Raw genomic sequence first — 14,800 nt, 5'->3', positions numbered from 1 at the left:
AAAGTCAGCTATGGGAGCAGCGCGATCTATATTCCTGTTATCTCAATATATCTATTGCTGGGTAAGAGAATGCCTGCTAAGATCACATTCTATCTTGCAGGACACATCTGTGATGAAACAAAATTCCCATCTTCAAACACATCTGCATAAGAGAATTTTTTAATTCTGTTTGAATCTTTTCAGTTTTTCTCCGGTTTCGGCGATGTTCAAGCCGCATTCTTCTAGGTTCATTCCCTGGCTGGCTCAGGCAATGTGATCATGCGTTGCGTCTGTGTGCATGTATGGGGATATGTGTTAAGAGTCCCAAATTGAATCAGGCTGATTCAGACACAGTTGGGAGATGCCGAAATTGAAGGGGGGGATCTTCTGAAGAAGACTGAATCTGAACTTATGAAGATTCAGGATTCAGAAGGATACAATGTGTCCTCAAAAATGGTTATAAGCAGTGCCATGTTGGATCAGACCAAGGGTCCATCTAGTCCAGCACTCTGTTCACACAGTGACCAACTAGCCTTCGGCCAGAGATGAACAAGCAGGACATGCTGCAACAGGACCCTCCCACCCATGTTCCCCAGCAACTGGTGCACACAGGCTTATTGCCTCGAATACTGGAGATAGCACACAACCATCAGGGCTAGTAGCCATTGATAGCCTTTGCCTCCAGGAATTTATCCAACCCCCTTTTGAAGCCATCCAGATTGGTGGCTGTCACTACAGCTTGTGGTAGTGAGTTCCATAATTTAACTATGCGCTGTGTGAAGAAGTACTTCCTTTTATTTGTCCTGGATCTCCCACCAATCAGCTTCATGGGATGACCCCAGGTTCTAGTATTTTTAGAGAGGGAGAAAAATGTCTCCCTGCCCTACATTTTTCATTAATTCCCTATCAGGTATCCTTCTGAAATGTTGCAGGATTTTTGCCTAGGGACACTATGGCATATGCTGTTTTCATAGAAATGGCGAGAAAAAAAAACCACACACCCATGGAGGGATGAAGGAGGAAGTGGATCAGTAACCAACCCCCATTTGAACATCCCTTTGACACACACACACAAACACCCTACACCTATCCTAGGGCCACCTCTATACTCTATGTCATTTTCAGAACAACTGCCCACGAAAACTGTAAGGGGATAATCACATCCTTTTCATGGAAACCCCCAAAGTATATAAAAGCTGCTCATGCACAACACTCTCTGCAGCTATTCATCCAATACTTGACAGGCTTGATCACCTCAGAAGAAAGATGCAACTATCTCTGAAAGTTTTATCCAATTTACACCAAGAAATAATAAAAAAAGTTAACAGCTCTATCCCTTTTTTTAAAAAATCACACTTTAAAAGCACGTAGCACAAAAAACTCTGCACCTATTTGTCTGAAATCTGGCAGTTATAATCCCTTCATTAAGGTTTGCTAGGCCTGTAAATTACACACAGTTCTGACAAACAGAAAGAGGTTTATAGCCTTGACTTCCAATGAGTCCATGGGAGGCATGAAGTTTTGGTTTCTTAATGAAGCTTCAGAACTGAGCTGAAATAGATGGCCTCCAAACTGGTTGGAGCCAAGTCGGGCCATTTTCCAAATCAAGTTCCAAATCAAATTGTGCTGTCTCTTTATAGCCCGTGTCTGTGTGTGTATATCTACCTACCTACTCTATCTACCAAATCTATAAACTACTACTAAATGTTTATTTCATATGGGGATGCAAAACACTGAATAAATATCTTCCTCCCTGTGTTGTGTCCTTTTAGTCTACTTCACACATAACGCTAAGCCATGGTGTGACTTGTTGAAATCCGGCTTGTCACCGTATGATAAATGATAATCCCTCCCAATGAACCATTGGTTGTTAATCAGCTACAAAACACAAACAGGAGGCATGGTTCATTGTTGGCTTACAAAGTCTGTCTTGTTTAAACCATGGCTTGTTGTGATGTCTGAACCAGAACCGTAGTTATCCATGGCTTCTTTGTGTTGCTGTCTGCTCTGAAACAAAGGTGCTCAGCAAAAGCAGCCTGAAAATGAAGCCGCTTTGAAGGCTGGCAAAGTGGGAGTTGGTGGCAGGGGTGGGGAGAGAAACTAGAAATAGGGGGAAGACGCTGTGTCTTGTTTGCTTTTCTGCAAGTAACATCATGGGTAAAGCAACAAATCAATAGTTAACATAAACCATGGTTTAGCATTACGTGCAAATGCAGCCTTAGATATGGGGGCAGGGACCATATTATTAATTTTTGTAAACTGCTCTAGAAGCCTTTTTTTGGCTGAAAAACACTATAAGATTATTTAAATAAATTAAAGAAAAGGTAATTCGTCTTGGTAATTTAGAAGTGGCCGCATGTCCAGTTTTATCAGGAAAAGCCATGGGGTGCTCTACCTTTCTAAGGAGACCACTGTACTATTTAAGTTACTTTAAATACAATAAACCTGAAGTTGGAAAACTTGAGCATCTGCTTAAAAATCCTACTGCAATCAAAGGACTTAATCCCGTTTAACTTCAGCTGAATTGCAAACATATTTAATTCTGCATTCCCTATTTATGACAGTTCACATGGAAACGGCTTTGAGAGTTATTTTCAGTTCTAGTCTTAGATGTACGCTTAGATATTTCAAAAGAAACCTTTAGTTTTACTACACATGTTCCAATCAATGTAACACATTGAAGCATTTAGGTTTATTGTCCTTTAGAAAGTTAAAACACAAGTTTTCATTAATCCAGATGCAAATTCAAGAGATGAGGTTGCACACACAAGAGATTTTAGCTTTCAAAAGCTTCCATTCCTGACAAGTTACTAGACAAGTTTCTTAGTGGAATGTTAAGACATTATTTATCTGTAGCAAATGAATGTCATTTTAAAAACTGTAGCGCTGCTCCAATAAATTGGTGTGGCTTCTCTATTCGCACGGATTCTGGATAACAATAAGAAGATATTCCTTATCTGTAGGGAAAGGTAATACACAGTGAGAGATAAGATAAACATATACAACTTGTTCAATGTTGATTTTTTGTTTTCACAATTTATTCTGTAATTATATCTGAAAATATAATTTCAATACTAAATTACGGAGATATAAAAGGAAATCTAGCCCGCATTAGGCTGATGCTTCGGGATGGGAGAACCAGTGGAAACACCTTGATGAACTGCCCCCTCAATCTAGTTCCCAGTAGTGACCCCTCCCTTTCCAAACTGCCACCAGAAGAGCATCTGAGAAAACATCCTGCCCTGTGGGTGTGGGAAAAGAAACAAGACTAATCTTGAACTGAAAAGGAGAAGAGAAACTGCAGAACAGAAGAAAAGAGGAACAGGCCAGCAAAGAACATGACAGCCCAGAAGGACAATTGATGCGGTGGAAACCTAGGAACATAGGAAGCTTTATAATGAGACAGACCATTGGTCCATATAGCTCAGTCTTGTTGACACTGACTGGCAGCAAAGGCTCTCCAGAAATTCCTGCAGGGTTTTTTCCAGCCCTACTCGGGGATGCCGGGGAATGAGCCTTCGGCATGCAAAGCAGGTGCTCTACCCACTGAGCTATGATCTCGCCACAACCTGAGTAAATTCATTTCAACCATCATCGTCACTCTTTTTTCCTCCACTCTCCTGTTCAGACTTTAAGCATGAAGGAAGGGACAGTCTAATTATTGACTCGTGGAAGTCGCTCTTGCAGTTTTTTGACTGAAGAGCGCGATGAAAATGCTTTGAATAAATAAAATCCTCCTATGCAACAAACAAATTCGCATTTATAGTCTGCATTTATTATTATTATTATTATTATTATTATTATTATTTATTTATTTATTTATTTATTTATTTATATAGCACCATCAATGTACATGGTGCTGTACAGAGTAAAACAGTAAATAGCAAGGCCCTGCCGCATAGGCTTACAATCTAATAAAATCATAGTAAAACGATAAGGAGGGGAAGAGAATGCCAACAGGCACAGGGTAGGGTAAGCAGGCACAGGGTAGGGTAAAACTAACAGTATAAACAGTATATATACAATCATATATTTAGTTGTATATATAGTGCAGCCTGCTTCCAACATTGATGGTTGATACGATAATCAGTCTTCCCCAATGTAATGCCCTCCAGATATTTTGGACAACAGCTTTCATCATCCCTGACCACTGGCCATGCTGACTGGGGCTGACAGGTGTTGAAGTCCAAAACTTCTCGAGTGCACCATGTTGGGGAAGGATGCAGCTATTTACAAGCGATTCATTTACCTTGATAATAATAACACCCCCCAGCTCTGCTTGCAGACAACACAAAGTATTTCAAAATTGTGAAGTAATCATAAGTTGCTTATCAGATACCATCTAGATTTAGAAACGTTAAGTGCTAAAATCTGAAAGAAAATCTGGCCCACATTCGGCTGACTGAATGAAATTTACTGCCAACAGTAAATCGTTGTGACTATCATTTGTTAAAGTTACTATGACTTGGTTCACACAATATGATTTCGTGTTGTTTGAACCCAGCTGTGCTAACACATCATGGATTGTTGACGGTGAATAACCCACAGTTACAACTGGGAATAATCCACAATCCAACAACAAACCAGGCTATGTCCTCTGTATTTAAGCAATCAAAGGATCTGAAATGGATGCATTCATCTTCCTAACAGAAATACTTTTAGACAAACATTTAGTAGCAGCCTTGGAGAAAGGAGTAGTGGTAACAGTACTCCCCACCCTACCTCAGAAGACAAAAGTTATTACCTGGGGCAACCATGATTTCATGTTTCTTTGATCTAATCCTGAGAAAGGTTAGATCATTCTGGGGATCGATGTCTCTCACTGTGCTCTTTGCCTTCATTGTGAGCTGATGAAGGAGACCTGCATATTGCACCGTAGTGGAGTTGTCGAGAGTTGTTCTGATTGGGATGCCTGAAAATGAAGTAGTCTGCTGATTTAGGATTTCACAGGGTAAGTCAAAATTAAACGTTTTAAGGATTTTGATGACATAAAACAGAAAAAAAAACTAAACAATGAGCACATCCTAACCTCTCCTGGGTGTGGAAGGGATCCCTGTAGGTCTTCTACTGGATCTTTTCCAACTGCTTTCAGATGAGTGCCCTGGTGCTGAGCTGGATGGAGAGCAACGTCCCACACCATTCTTGATTATTTAAGGCCCTTCCACACCTCATAGTTACCTAACAGCTTTCTACACAAGAAGACTTGGATGACTGCCTACTACAAGCAAAGGCAAAGACACAGTAACGAAGCTAAAATGAAGCTATACACTACTATATGAGGCTGCTGTCAACCAAGTCGGACTTTAGGTTCACCTAGCCTAGTACTGTCTATTCCAACTGACAAGAGTTCTCCACAGTTCAGGGTGAAGACCTTTCCTATCCCTGCTACCAGGTTTCAACTGGATATGTTGGGCACTGAACTCGAGACATCCTAAGCGTCAAGCATGCGCTGTTCCACTGAGCCATGTCCTCTCCCCAAACGTCCCTCCTAGTCTCCCATTTCATAATTTACATAGTTAGCAGCAGCAAATACTGTAAGCTGGCTGTGCACCCTATAACGTATTCTCAGAAAGGATTCCTAAGGATTCCATGGCAGATACACAATGCATAATTCAGCACACATGGCAATTATTAGATTGTAAGCCTATGCGGCAGGGTCTTGCTATTTACTGTTTTACTCTGTACAGCACCATGTACACTGATGGTGCTATATAAATAAATAAATAATAATAATAATAATAACAACAATGTGGAAAACCTGAAGACAGGAAAGCTTCAAAACCATTGCATTAGAGAAAAATCCAGAAACTGCTTGTAACTCGTCACTTAGGCAACTTAAATCCCGTGCATTTCAATGAGATTTAAGGCACAGTCTTATGAAATTGTTGCCCATGCGATGGAAGCCTTGAAGAACGGAAGTTTCTGAAAAACCTATGCCCTGCTAGGCTGTTGCCACCAGAGAGAAAGGAGCATGCAAGCAATTTCGTCTCCCATTCATCCTCAAAAAACCAGCTGGATGGTCATGGGCTGGGCAACAGAGAGGCTATAGGACTCTTCGGATCCCACCCTCTTCCCTCCCTTGCTTTCTCTTCTTTTTCCACCAAACACTCCCTTTTCAATCTCTTCAAGGTAGTCCAAGCGGCCGCTATGTTTCTTTCTGCGAATGCTGCAAGGGGGTGGGGGAGGGCTTCGATGTCATATTCCCCCTCCCAAGTTTGTCAGAATGTCTATGGCCTTGGGACAGAGAATCCGAAATATCCTATGGTCCTTGGGATGCTCTCGCAGGGATCATAGGTTTGCCCTGTTAAGCAACTTGTGGAAGAATAACGTTACAATCCTAGATTTTCTCAGCCTGAAATCAAGATTTATTGGGTCAACTCCCTCTCAAAACTTTCTAAACACTTCATCGCTATCCATTTCACCTGGTAACCAGCCTCCAGGTGTCTGTACCAGATGCTAAAGCAGAAGTAGGTAAAATCTAGTGTTGGGATGGGCAAGAGAACCCTGCCTCATAATCTCTCCCTCAGGAAATTTTAGTATTGTGGACAATTGGACAAGTAGCTCCAAAAAGGATAAAGTGGCTCAGGCACTTCAGTATTAGAGATCATTACAATAATCATATATTGGGTGAAAGCCCAGCTTCTGTTAAGTAAATGGGAGGTTTGCCTCTGATTTTAGGACAGAATTCTATTCAGGGTGTTAAAACGGCAAAGGCTTCCTTACTGTGTAGCATATATGAACCTGAAGATAAGGTCGGGGCCTCACACGTTCAGCATAAAGTTGTTGTTTATTCGTTCAGTCGCTTCCGACTCTTTGTGAAATATCAAACGAAAGAGAGATGTCTGACCAAAAAACACACACTAAAAAGTAATCTGTTCGCATTGGCCACTTCTGCAGATTAAAAGAAACCGGCCCTAAGCTTTGACCTCAAACTTTAAATTCATTTTAAATCAGGATTTCTGCAAGGGTGAAGGACAGCATCAATCTGGGCAAGGTTTCAGCTTAAACATATGAGTCTGCCAGGTGCAACAGACCACATCCATTGCTAAAATTAACCCAACTGCAAGCTATTTTAGTTCAAGACCCCTCTGTTACGCAATTGCCTCTGGAATTTGTTTTACCCTTTAGGTACTTTTGATAGGACCTCAGCAGCATTTTATGCTTAGAGAAAGGGATGTGGGTGGAGGTGGGTGGGGGGACAACTCCCAGCTAAAAAGGATTGGCTAAAAATTGAAGGATTGGCAAGGGTGGGCAGACTTCAAGTTTGTGGATCTACTTCATTTTTTAAACTAAACCCCCAAAGTCACCTTGAGCACCGTTGGCCACCTTGGTGGAAAGGCAGGATTCAAATGTAATAAGCAAACAAATAAGATCTTCTAATCAGAGCAAGGTGCAAAATAGACGCTTGAGAGGCACAGGGCCGACATAGACTTAGAATTTAGGGACAGAATGACTCTAAGCACATGCTCTGGCAAAGGATTTCAGTACCAGAACCCAGTACACAGTCATTTCACACCCAAACCTATTTCTGGTACCCACCCTGTAAAAAACTTCCATAATTTCAGCAGCCTAAATTAGAAAGTGGAAAAAGAGAGATTTTTTTTTGCTGTTGCTGTTGTTAAACTTTTAGGAGTTGGAAACCTTTGCTGTTCTCCCCCCCATTACCAAATAAATAAATAAACAAAAACATTGCTGCTGCAACGTTTCATGCAACTTTTAACAAAAGGTTTTAACTGAAAAGAAGGCCACATTATTCTTTAAATATCTTTGAAAATGTTTTAAGTGTAAGTTGGAATCCATCTGTCCAGATCAGTGATACAATCTGCCATTCCTTCCAGCTTTCCTGGTGAAATGGCGCCATCCCAAAGATGGCAAAAAGACCCCGGCCACTCCAAAGGATGGTGGGCAGTTCTCAGTTTTGGCATCCTGTCTAAGGAATGCCCTCCCCAAGGAAGGTCACCTGGCAAATACATTGTTATCTTTTTGGCACCAGACAAAGATAATCATGTTCTGTCAGGGATTTTAGATTTAAAATGTCAGCTTTTTCCATATGTTTTCAATTACATTTTAATTTCTTGTGCTGTTTATTATTATTTTCTGTATTGTGTTTTTATTCTTTTAGCTTTGTAATCCACCCAGCGAACGTTTAATATTGGGTGGATAAAATAAATAAATAAGCAATTCCGCAAATCACCACAAGATATACGTTCTGCCCATCCACAGCCTACAGTATTAGAATTCAATTAACTACAGGTTTTATTTCTTGAAGTAAGTGTCCTTCCATCACAGCTGCAAAATATTTGAAAACAAGATGGCAAAACAAAACAAAAAAGAATGAAGATGCCGGAATTCGATGATTGTTAAGTCTTGACATTAGGTAGGTCTTGGGAAAAACCCATTCATGTTTTCATATTTAACCCAATAGTTTCTGGAACATAACATACAAAGTTGCTTTATACCAAGTCAGATCATTATTCCATCCAATCTGGTATTGTCTACGTTGACTAGAAGCATCATTATTGGGGAGGCAAACAGAATAAAAGTTGTAAAACACTCTGCATGCTAGAGGGGGTCTAAGGGTATATGCCCTGGGTACACATAAGCCTTCGAACCCAGAGACTTATGTGTAATTGTTGTAAACCGCCCAGAGAGGTTCGGCTGGGGGGCGGTATATAAATGTAATAAAATAAATAAATAAATAATCAATGCAGAGTGGAAGGTGCCTTGTGCCTTCCACGCTGCATTTTAGCTAGATGGGTGATTTTGCCCATTTAGCGGTCTTTGGGGTGGGTGGGTGGAGAAAATGCTGATGCAACAATAGGAAAAGGCATTAGTGAGCTGCTCTGCCCCCCCACCCCAAGGAATGCCTCATTTCCCTGTCTCTGCATTCCATTTACTGAATGAGGGGAGTTGGCCAACGTGGTTCTCTCTGCATCAGATATAAGGGGGAGAGGGAGCGGTGGGGAGTGCGGTTTTCTGGCTTCGAGTCGTGTCTTTGAACTTGGAACCAGGAAACTGAACAGTCCTATATCCCCCCAGCCTAGGGGACATAGGATTGCTCCTTAAATTACCAGTTGTTATACCATGATTTGAAGTTGGTTTTCTATTACAGAACAGAGGTTTCCCAAGGTAACATAAATGTGACATAATTGTTAAATTGTATATTACGTACACTTATGTTTTTTGATTTGCATTACTAGTTTCCAGCTTAACTTGTCCAGCAGGCAGATTCCTTAACAATGCTTAGAAGACTTAACAGTTCCCCTTGATTTTACCTTCTTTTATTTTTAAAGGAGATGGAAGATATAATACAAAAATTCTAAATGCATCTGTTCGTAAAAAGCGCAGAGGTGTATTTCATGGAATACGTAAAGGTAGATATTTACCTTCTGCATTTACAACAATAGTTCCAATAACTCCTTTATGGCCTTGAATCCTCTTTAAAGTTTCCTCTACTTCGGCCTGTAAAAGAAACACAGTCAGTGAAGGAAAAAACCCTGAACGCTAGCCTGTATAACAACAACTCATGCATCTCTTTTTACAGGCCTTGGTCTCTAGCTCCAGAATGTGCAGCTTGGCACTGAACAGCAGCAAAGAAGCGCTTGTGGAGAGCAGGTCAAGAGTTCTAAGGATTATCTAATGGTTTGAGACCTGCTGCAGAGCAACATTTGGAACTCTGGAACCACAATGAAGACATTGTGTGGGGTGTATGTGTGTGCCCCATGTGAATGGGGAAGTCAGAAGGAACATGCTCTTAATGGAACAAGAATTATAAAGATCACACTTTGGGCACTTCTGGTAAGATGGAAACTCCCTTAAAAAGAAAAGAGTTGGGACAACTGCATGCTGCATCCTCCCCACTCCCTTCTATCAATCGTGCTTAGTATGTGGGGGTTTCCTGCTTCCTATCCCCACTCCTTGGCGCAGCCATCCCACAAGAAGGGAGTTGTATGAACTTGTGTTCACAGGTAAGTAAGAATCAACTTGACTGGTCTTGTAAAATCCAGCTTATCCTAAACTCAAGCTGTTGTTTCTCTTAACCAGAGCCAGCAAAGAATTTCTGTTTGCTCTTCTGGCTGCAAAAAATTACACTGCTCATAGATATTAGGAGCATAAACAACCCTCCTTATTGTAATGTATAGGAGACAGCAGGCCTATAAAAAAATAACACATCAGGTTCATATTGTAAGAACACACACACACTGTGATAGGCTCTTATGGTTTCAATTCATAACCATCTATCTACAGGGCTGAATGTCAATTGCCAAAGGAGCTAGTGCAGTGCATTATATAGGAGTGTGGTAGTATTGACTATAAATGTCTTATACAATTTATGGTGAAAGCTCGGGAGTTTTTTCTTTTCTTTTGAAAAGGCTTATTATATTTATACCCAGCCTTTAAAAATATGCCTCCCCCTTCAAGGGAGGTTCCAAATCAAAGGAAGCAAAAACAACAATTACAATTGGCAAATATAAAAATATTTAAACGGATCAGTAACAGAGCAATAAAATCAATAATAATAATAAAACTCATAGGATAAAAAGAACTACAGAGCCCATTTAAAGATGGAGAAAGAAGGGGCTTGGCAGATTTTCCCAGGGAGAGAATACCGTAACAGTGGGGTCACCTCTTGGCACTGCCATTTCCATTTGTTGAATTATATTATTCTATTGTATAAACTACGTAAAAAGCAAACAAAAGCATATTCAAAGCCATCAATAACTTAAAAACTACTTAGTCCTTCACACAACCCTACAATCTGCACCCTTGTGTCTCTGCATCCCATCATAATTGCCACTGCCAGGTCACTAACCTACACCCCATCAAGTACATTACATTCACCTCCCTTCTAATACATCCACATACTCTGGAAATATATACAAAATCACACTTGGGCAGTTACACAACTTGATCTTCTCTCTCTCTCTTTTTACTCAGAAGTAATATCTTCTGAGATCCACTGGAGCACTTACACCTAAGTGTGCAAATGACTGCAGCCTTATTCTTTGGATAACAACCACTCCTCCTTCTCTGTGTGGGCTTATTCCACTTACACTTTATCCATTATTACTCTTGCATTTGATTTCTTAAAAGGGTGGGGAATGACTGAAATTTGTTTACCATCTAAATGGTGCTTTCAAAATTCTGCAAAAATGGCAAGTAATTCCCCATGAAACTATCATGAATGCACATGTCTAAAACTCTCAGCCATCTTCACTTGCATTTTGGCTCTCTTGCAAGCCATCTCCATTACTTTTGTTGCTCTACTGCATCCCAGTTCTTCAACATCCCTCCCCCCCCCACTTTTTTTTAAGGTTAGTTAGTGAACCTCCCAGCAGTGACATTAATGGCTTGGTCTTTTCTTTCAGCTCCTTAGCTTTATCTGTGCAATTTACTCAAGGAACAAAAGCAAAAAGAGCAAAAATAAACAGATATATGCTATACGAGTTGTTTCAAAACTGCCATAGCACTGCTGATGTTATGACCATAAATTGTTTGAAAATCCATTACTGATATAAAAACAGGTCATACCCTCAGGCCTAACATCTTTAGAGAATGGGGAAGTATAAAAGAGGGAGGAGAGGGAGGAAGACCACCGTGAGACTGAAAGAAAAAGAGGTGAATTTTAACAGGTCTAAAAACATAGCAGAATTCCATCTTGGATGAAGGGAGTTTAAAATGAGGTGCATGTGAATTCAGGTAGGTTTTGGTAACGGAAAGGGCTATAAGCTGAATGATGAAGATCTAAATCCTTTTTTAAAAACCATGATGATATTCTCAACAGCTAAAGCTGCAATCCTTATGTACACTTACTTGGAAATAAGTTTCACAGAACAAAGTAGGACTTATCTCTAAGTAAACATGCACAGGATTTAGCTGTAGTGTATTTATGTATAGCACCTGGGTATTGTGAGCAGTCTCGATTATATTAATAAATCAGAGGAATCATGTTAGTGGAGGAAATATAACAAAGAGTCTTTGTAGCACCTTATGAACCGAGTCTACAATCTCTATACCCACTTATTATGGTGATATACTACCTCCTGACTCAAAAACCCCAATGCAAAACCCCTACTTGCGGGTTTCCCACAGGAAGCTGGTTGGCCACTGTGTAAACAGAATGCTGAACTAGGTGGACCCTCGGTCTGATTCAGTATGGCGCTTATGTTCTGGGAATAAGCCCAACTGAACTTATGAGCAGACATGCACACAACTGCAGAGTAAAGCTGCCCTCCAGTCCTATTCAGGCTTATTTAACAGGCTTCTGAATAAACTTACAAGGGTTCAAACTGCAGGAGTGTTTATTCATGCACATCACCTTGTTATTGGTTGGGGGTGTTCTAAATATCAACATTATCATCATCCTTCAGAGGGGCTAATTTAGTCTGTGGCAACATACAGCAAGGAGTTTGGTGGCACCTAAGAGACTAAGGGTGCAATCCTACGCATGTTTAGACAGAAGGAAGTCCTGGATTACGTCCTAACAGTTTTATTGTGACATAATTTTTTTTTTGAATGACAACACACTTTAATAACAACAATAATAACTATTACTTAATAACACTACTTAGCATTTGCAAAGCACTTTCAAGTGTTCAAAGTGCTTTACATGCACGATCTAGTTGTAATGTTTCAATCTGATGTTTATCGTTGTATTGCTTTTATCTTGTCAGCTGCCTTTAGAGGGTTTTGTCGTCATAGGGATAGCATTTTTTATCCAAGTTCTCATGCCTTTTGGATAATAACAGCAGCAGCAGCAGCATTTACACAGCAAGTGTTGAAAGCACTTTGCACATGTTATTTAGGTGTAAACCTTACAACACACCAGTAATGAAAATATTTTTTTTTTAAAAAACCCAATACTTCAGATGGGGATAGAAGGCTGAGATTGACTGGCTTGCTTAAGTACCACTGAGTGGCCTGGTTCAGACAACATGCTAAACCACACTGCTTAACCACAAAATGGTTAAAGGAATGCATTAAGGTCAATGCATTCCATTAACCATTTTGTGGTTAAGCAGCGTGGTTTAGCGTGTGGTCTGAACCAGGCCAGTGAGTTCATAACAGAGGTGAGATTTGAACCAGGGACTCTTCTCAGGCTGCAATCCTGCACACACTTACCTGGAAGATCCCATTGAAGTCAATGGGGATCACTGCTGAGTGGAAATGCAATAGGAGCACACTGTTAACTTATAACAGTACACCACTCCCTGAAGTCCCATTATGTTCAGTGGGCCTTAATTCCCATCCTCGAGCAACCCCCCTTTCACCTCAACAGGATTTACTCGCGAGTAAGCATGCTGGGATGTTAACTAAGGTGACCCTATGAAAAGGAGGACAGGGCTCCTGTATCTTTAACAGCTGTATTGAAAAGGAAATTTCAGCAGGTGTCATTTGTACATATGGGGAACCTGGTGAAATTCCCTCTTCATCACAGCAGTTAAAGCTGCAGGTGCCCTGCCCTCTTTTAAATCTGGTCTCTCTAATATAGCTCCTGCAGCTTTAACTGTGGTGATGAGGAGGGAATTTCACCAGGTTCTCCATAAATACAAATGACACCTGCTGAAATTCCCTTCTCTATGCAACTGTTAAAGATACAGGAGCCCTGTCCTCCTTTTCATAGGGTCACCCTACCTTTGTATATATGGGGAACCTGGTGAAATTCCCTCTTCATCACAACAGTTAAAGCTGCAGGAGCCCTGCCCTCTTTTAAATCTGGTCTCTCTAATATAGCTCCTGCAGCTTTAACTGTGGTGATGAGGAGGGAATTTCACCAGGTTCTCCATAAATACAAATGACACCTGCTGAAATTCCCTTCTCTATGCAACTGTTAAAGATACAGGAGCCCTGTCCTCCTTTTCATAGGGTCACCCTACCTTTGTATATATGGGGAACCTGGTGAAATTCCCTCTTCATCACAACAGTTAAAGCTGCAGGAGCCCTGCCCTCTTTTAAATCTGGTCTCTCTAATATAGCTCCTGCAGCTTTAACTGTGGTGATGAGGAGGGAATTTCACCAGGTTCTCCATAAATACAAATGACACCTGCTGAAATTCCCTTCTCTATGCGACTGATAAAGGTACACGAGCCCTGTCCTCTTTTTCATAGGGTCACCCTAATGTTAACCAGTCTGAACCCCGTCCTTAGATCTGCCACACACCCCGGGGCATGCAGCCTCCCTCCCCTCACCTGCCCTCCCTTAAATCCCCCCATCTCCAGAGGCACCTCCGCTGCCCCCGTCGCCGGTCCCCCCCTTTTCCCTGCACCCGCATCCCGCGGCCACTTCAGGGCTTCTGCTGCCGCTTGTCCCGCCGCCCCATCTCCCCCATCACAACCCCGAACCCGTCTCTCCATCCATCCCACGGGGGAGGAGAAGACGGGGGTACTTCAGAGACATCCCCACCGCCAACCTCCCTTACCATGACTGCGCGGAGAAGGCTTAACAACCGCGGCGCTACCACAGGCCTCCGTTGCTAGGGGACTCAAGGCGGAAGTGCTGGGGTGGGCGGGGAAAGAGAAAGGGGAGGTACACGGAAGTGAGGGCGGAGGGGGGCGTGGCTTGGAGCGGCTCAGATGCGGCGTCCTGCTCGTTCGCTGCCTCCGAGTTCTACAGGCGCGCGCTTGTACTTCCGCGCGTGCGCAGTCCCTCCCGCTTGTTGAGGGGGTCAGTTATTAAATGGGCGAGGTACAACGTGTGGGGAAAAGGGGGTCTTAAATATACATTTGAAATATATTCCCCTCTCCCCCCATTCTCTCTCTCACACACAATTTTATTAGTATTTTAAATATACATAACATATATATAATTATTTATAATATAT

The 14,800-nt window shown here is 41.5% G+C and overlaps 1 protein-coding gene across 1 annotated transcript; it reads right to left on the bottom strand.

The window, feature by feature from the left end:
* Positions 1-2,656: 2,656 nt before the first annotated feature.
* Positions 2,657-14,499, bottom strand: DYNLRB2 (dynein light chain roadblock-type 2). Its single transcript, XM_063140942.1, has 4 exons — positions 14,399-14,499; positions 9,366-9,441; positions 4,724-4,891; positions 2,657-2,936 (listed from the first exon to the last, which is right to left on the bottom strand). The coding sequence occupies exons 1-4, from the start codon at positions 14,399-14,401 to the stop codon at positions 2,893-2,895; spliced, it is 291 nt and encodes a 96-aa protein (XP_062997012.1). The 5' UTR covers positions 14,402-14,499; the 3' UTR covers positions 2,657-2,892.
* Positions 14,500-14,800: the final 301 nt, after the last annotated feature.

Source organism: Elgaria multicarinata, chromosome 14 (genome assembly GCF_023053635.1).
Source record: "Elgaria multicarinata webbii isolate HBS135686 ecotype San Diego chromosome 14, rElgMul1.1.pri, whole genome shotgun sequence".
Classification (NCBI taxonomy): Eukaryota; Metazoa; Chordata; class Lepidosauria; order Squamata; family Anguidae; genus Elgaria; species Elgaria multicarinata.
This window is presented reverse-complemented; position numbering and strand designations above follow the sequence as displayed.

Bases quoted from the DNA above. Each gene is read 5' to 3' on its own strand.
- DYNLRB2 (XM_063140942.1), bottom strand. The intron at 4,892-9,365 runs GTAAATATCTAC...CTTCATTTTCAG, and splicing joins TATTGTTGTAAATGCAGAAG to GCATCCCAATCAGAACAACT. The intron at 2,937-4,723 runs GTAATAACTTTT...CTTTCCCTACAG, and splicing joins TGAAATCATGGTTGCCCCAG to ATAAGGAATATCTTCTTATT.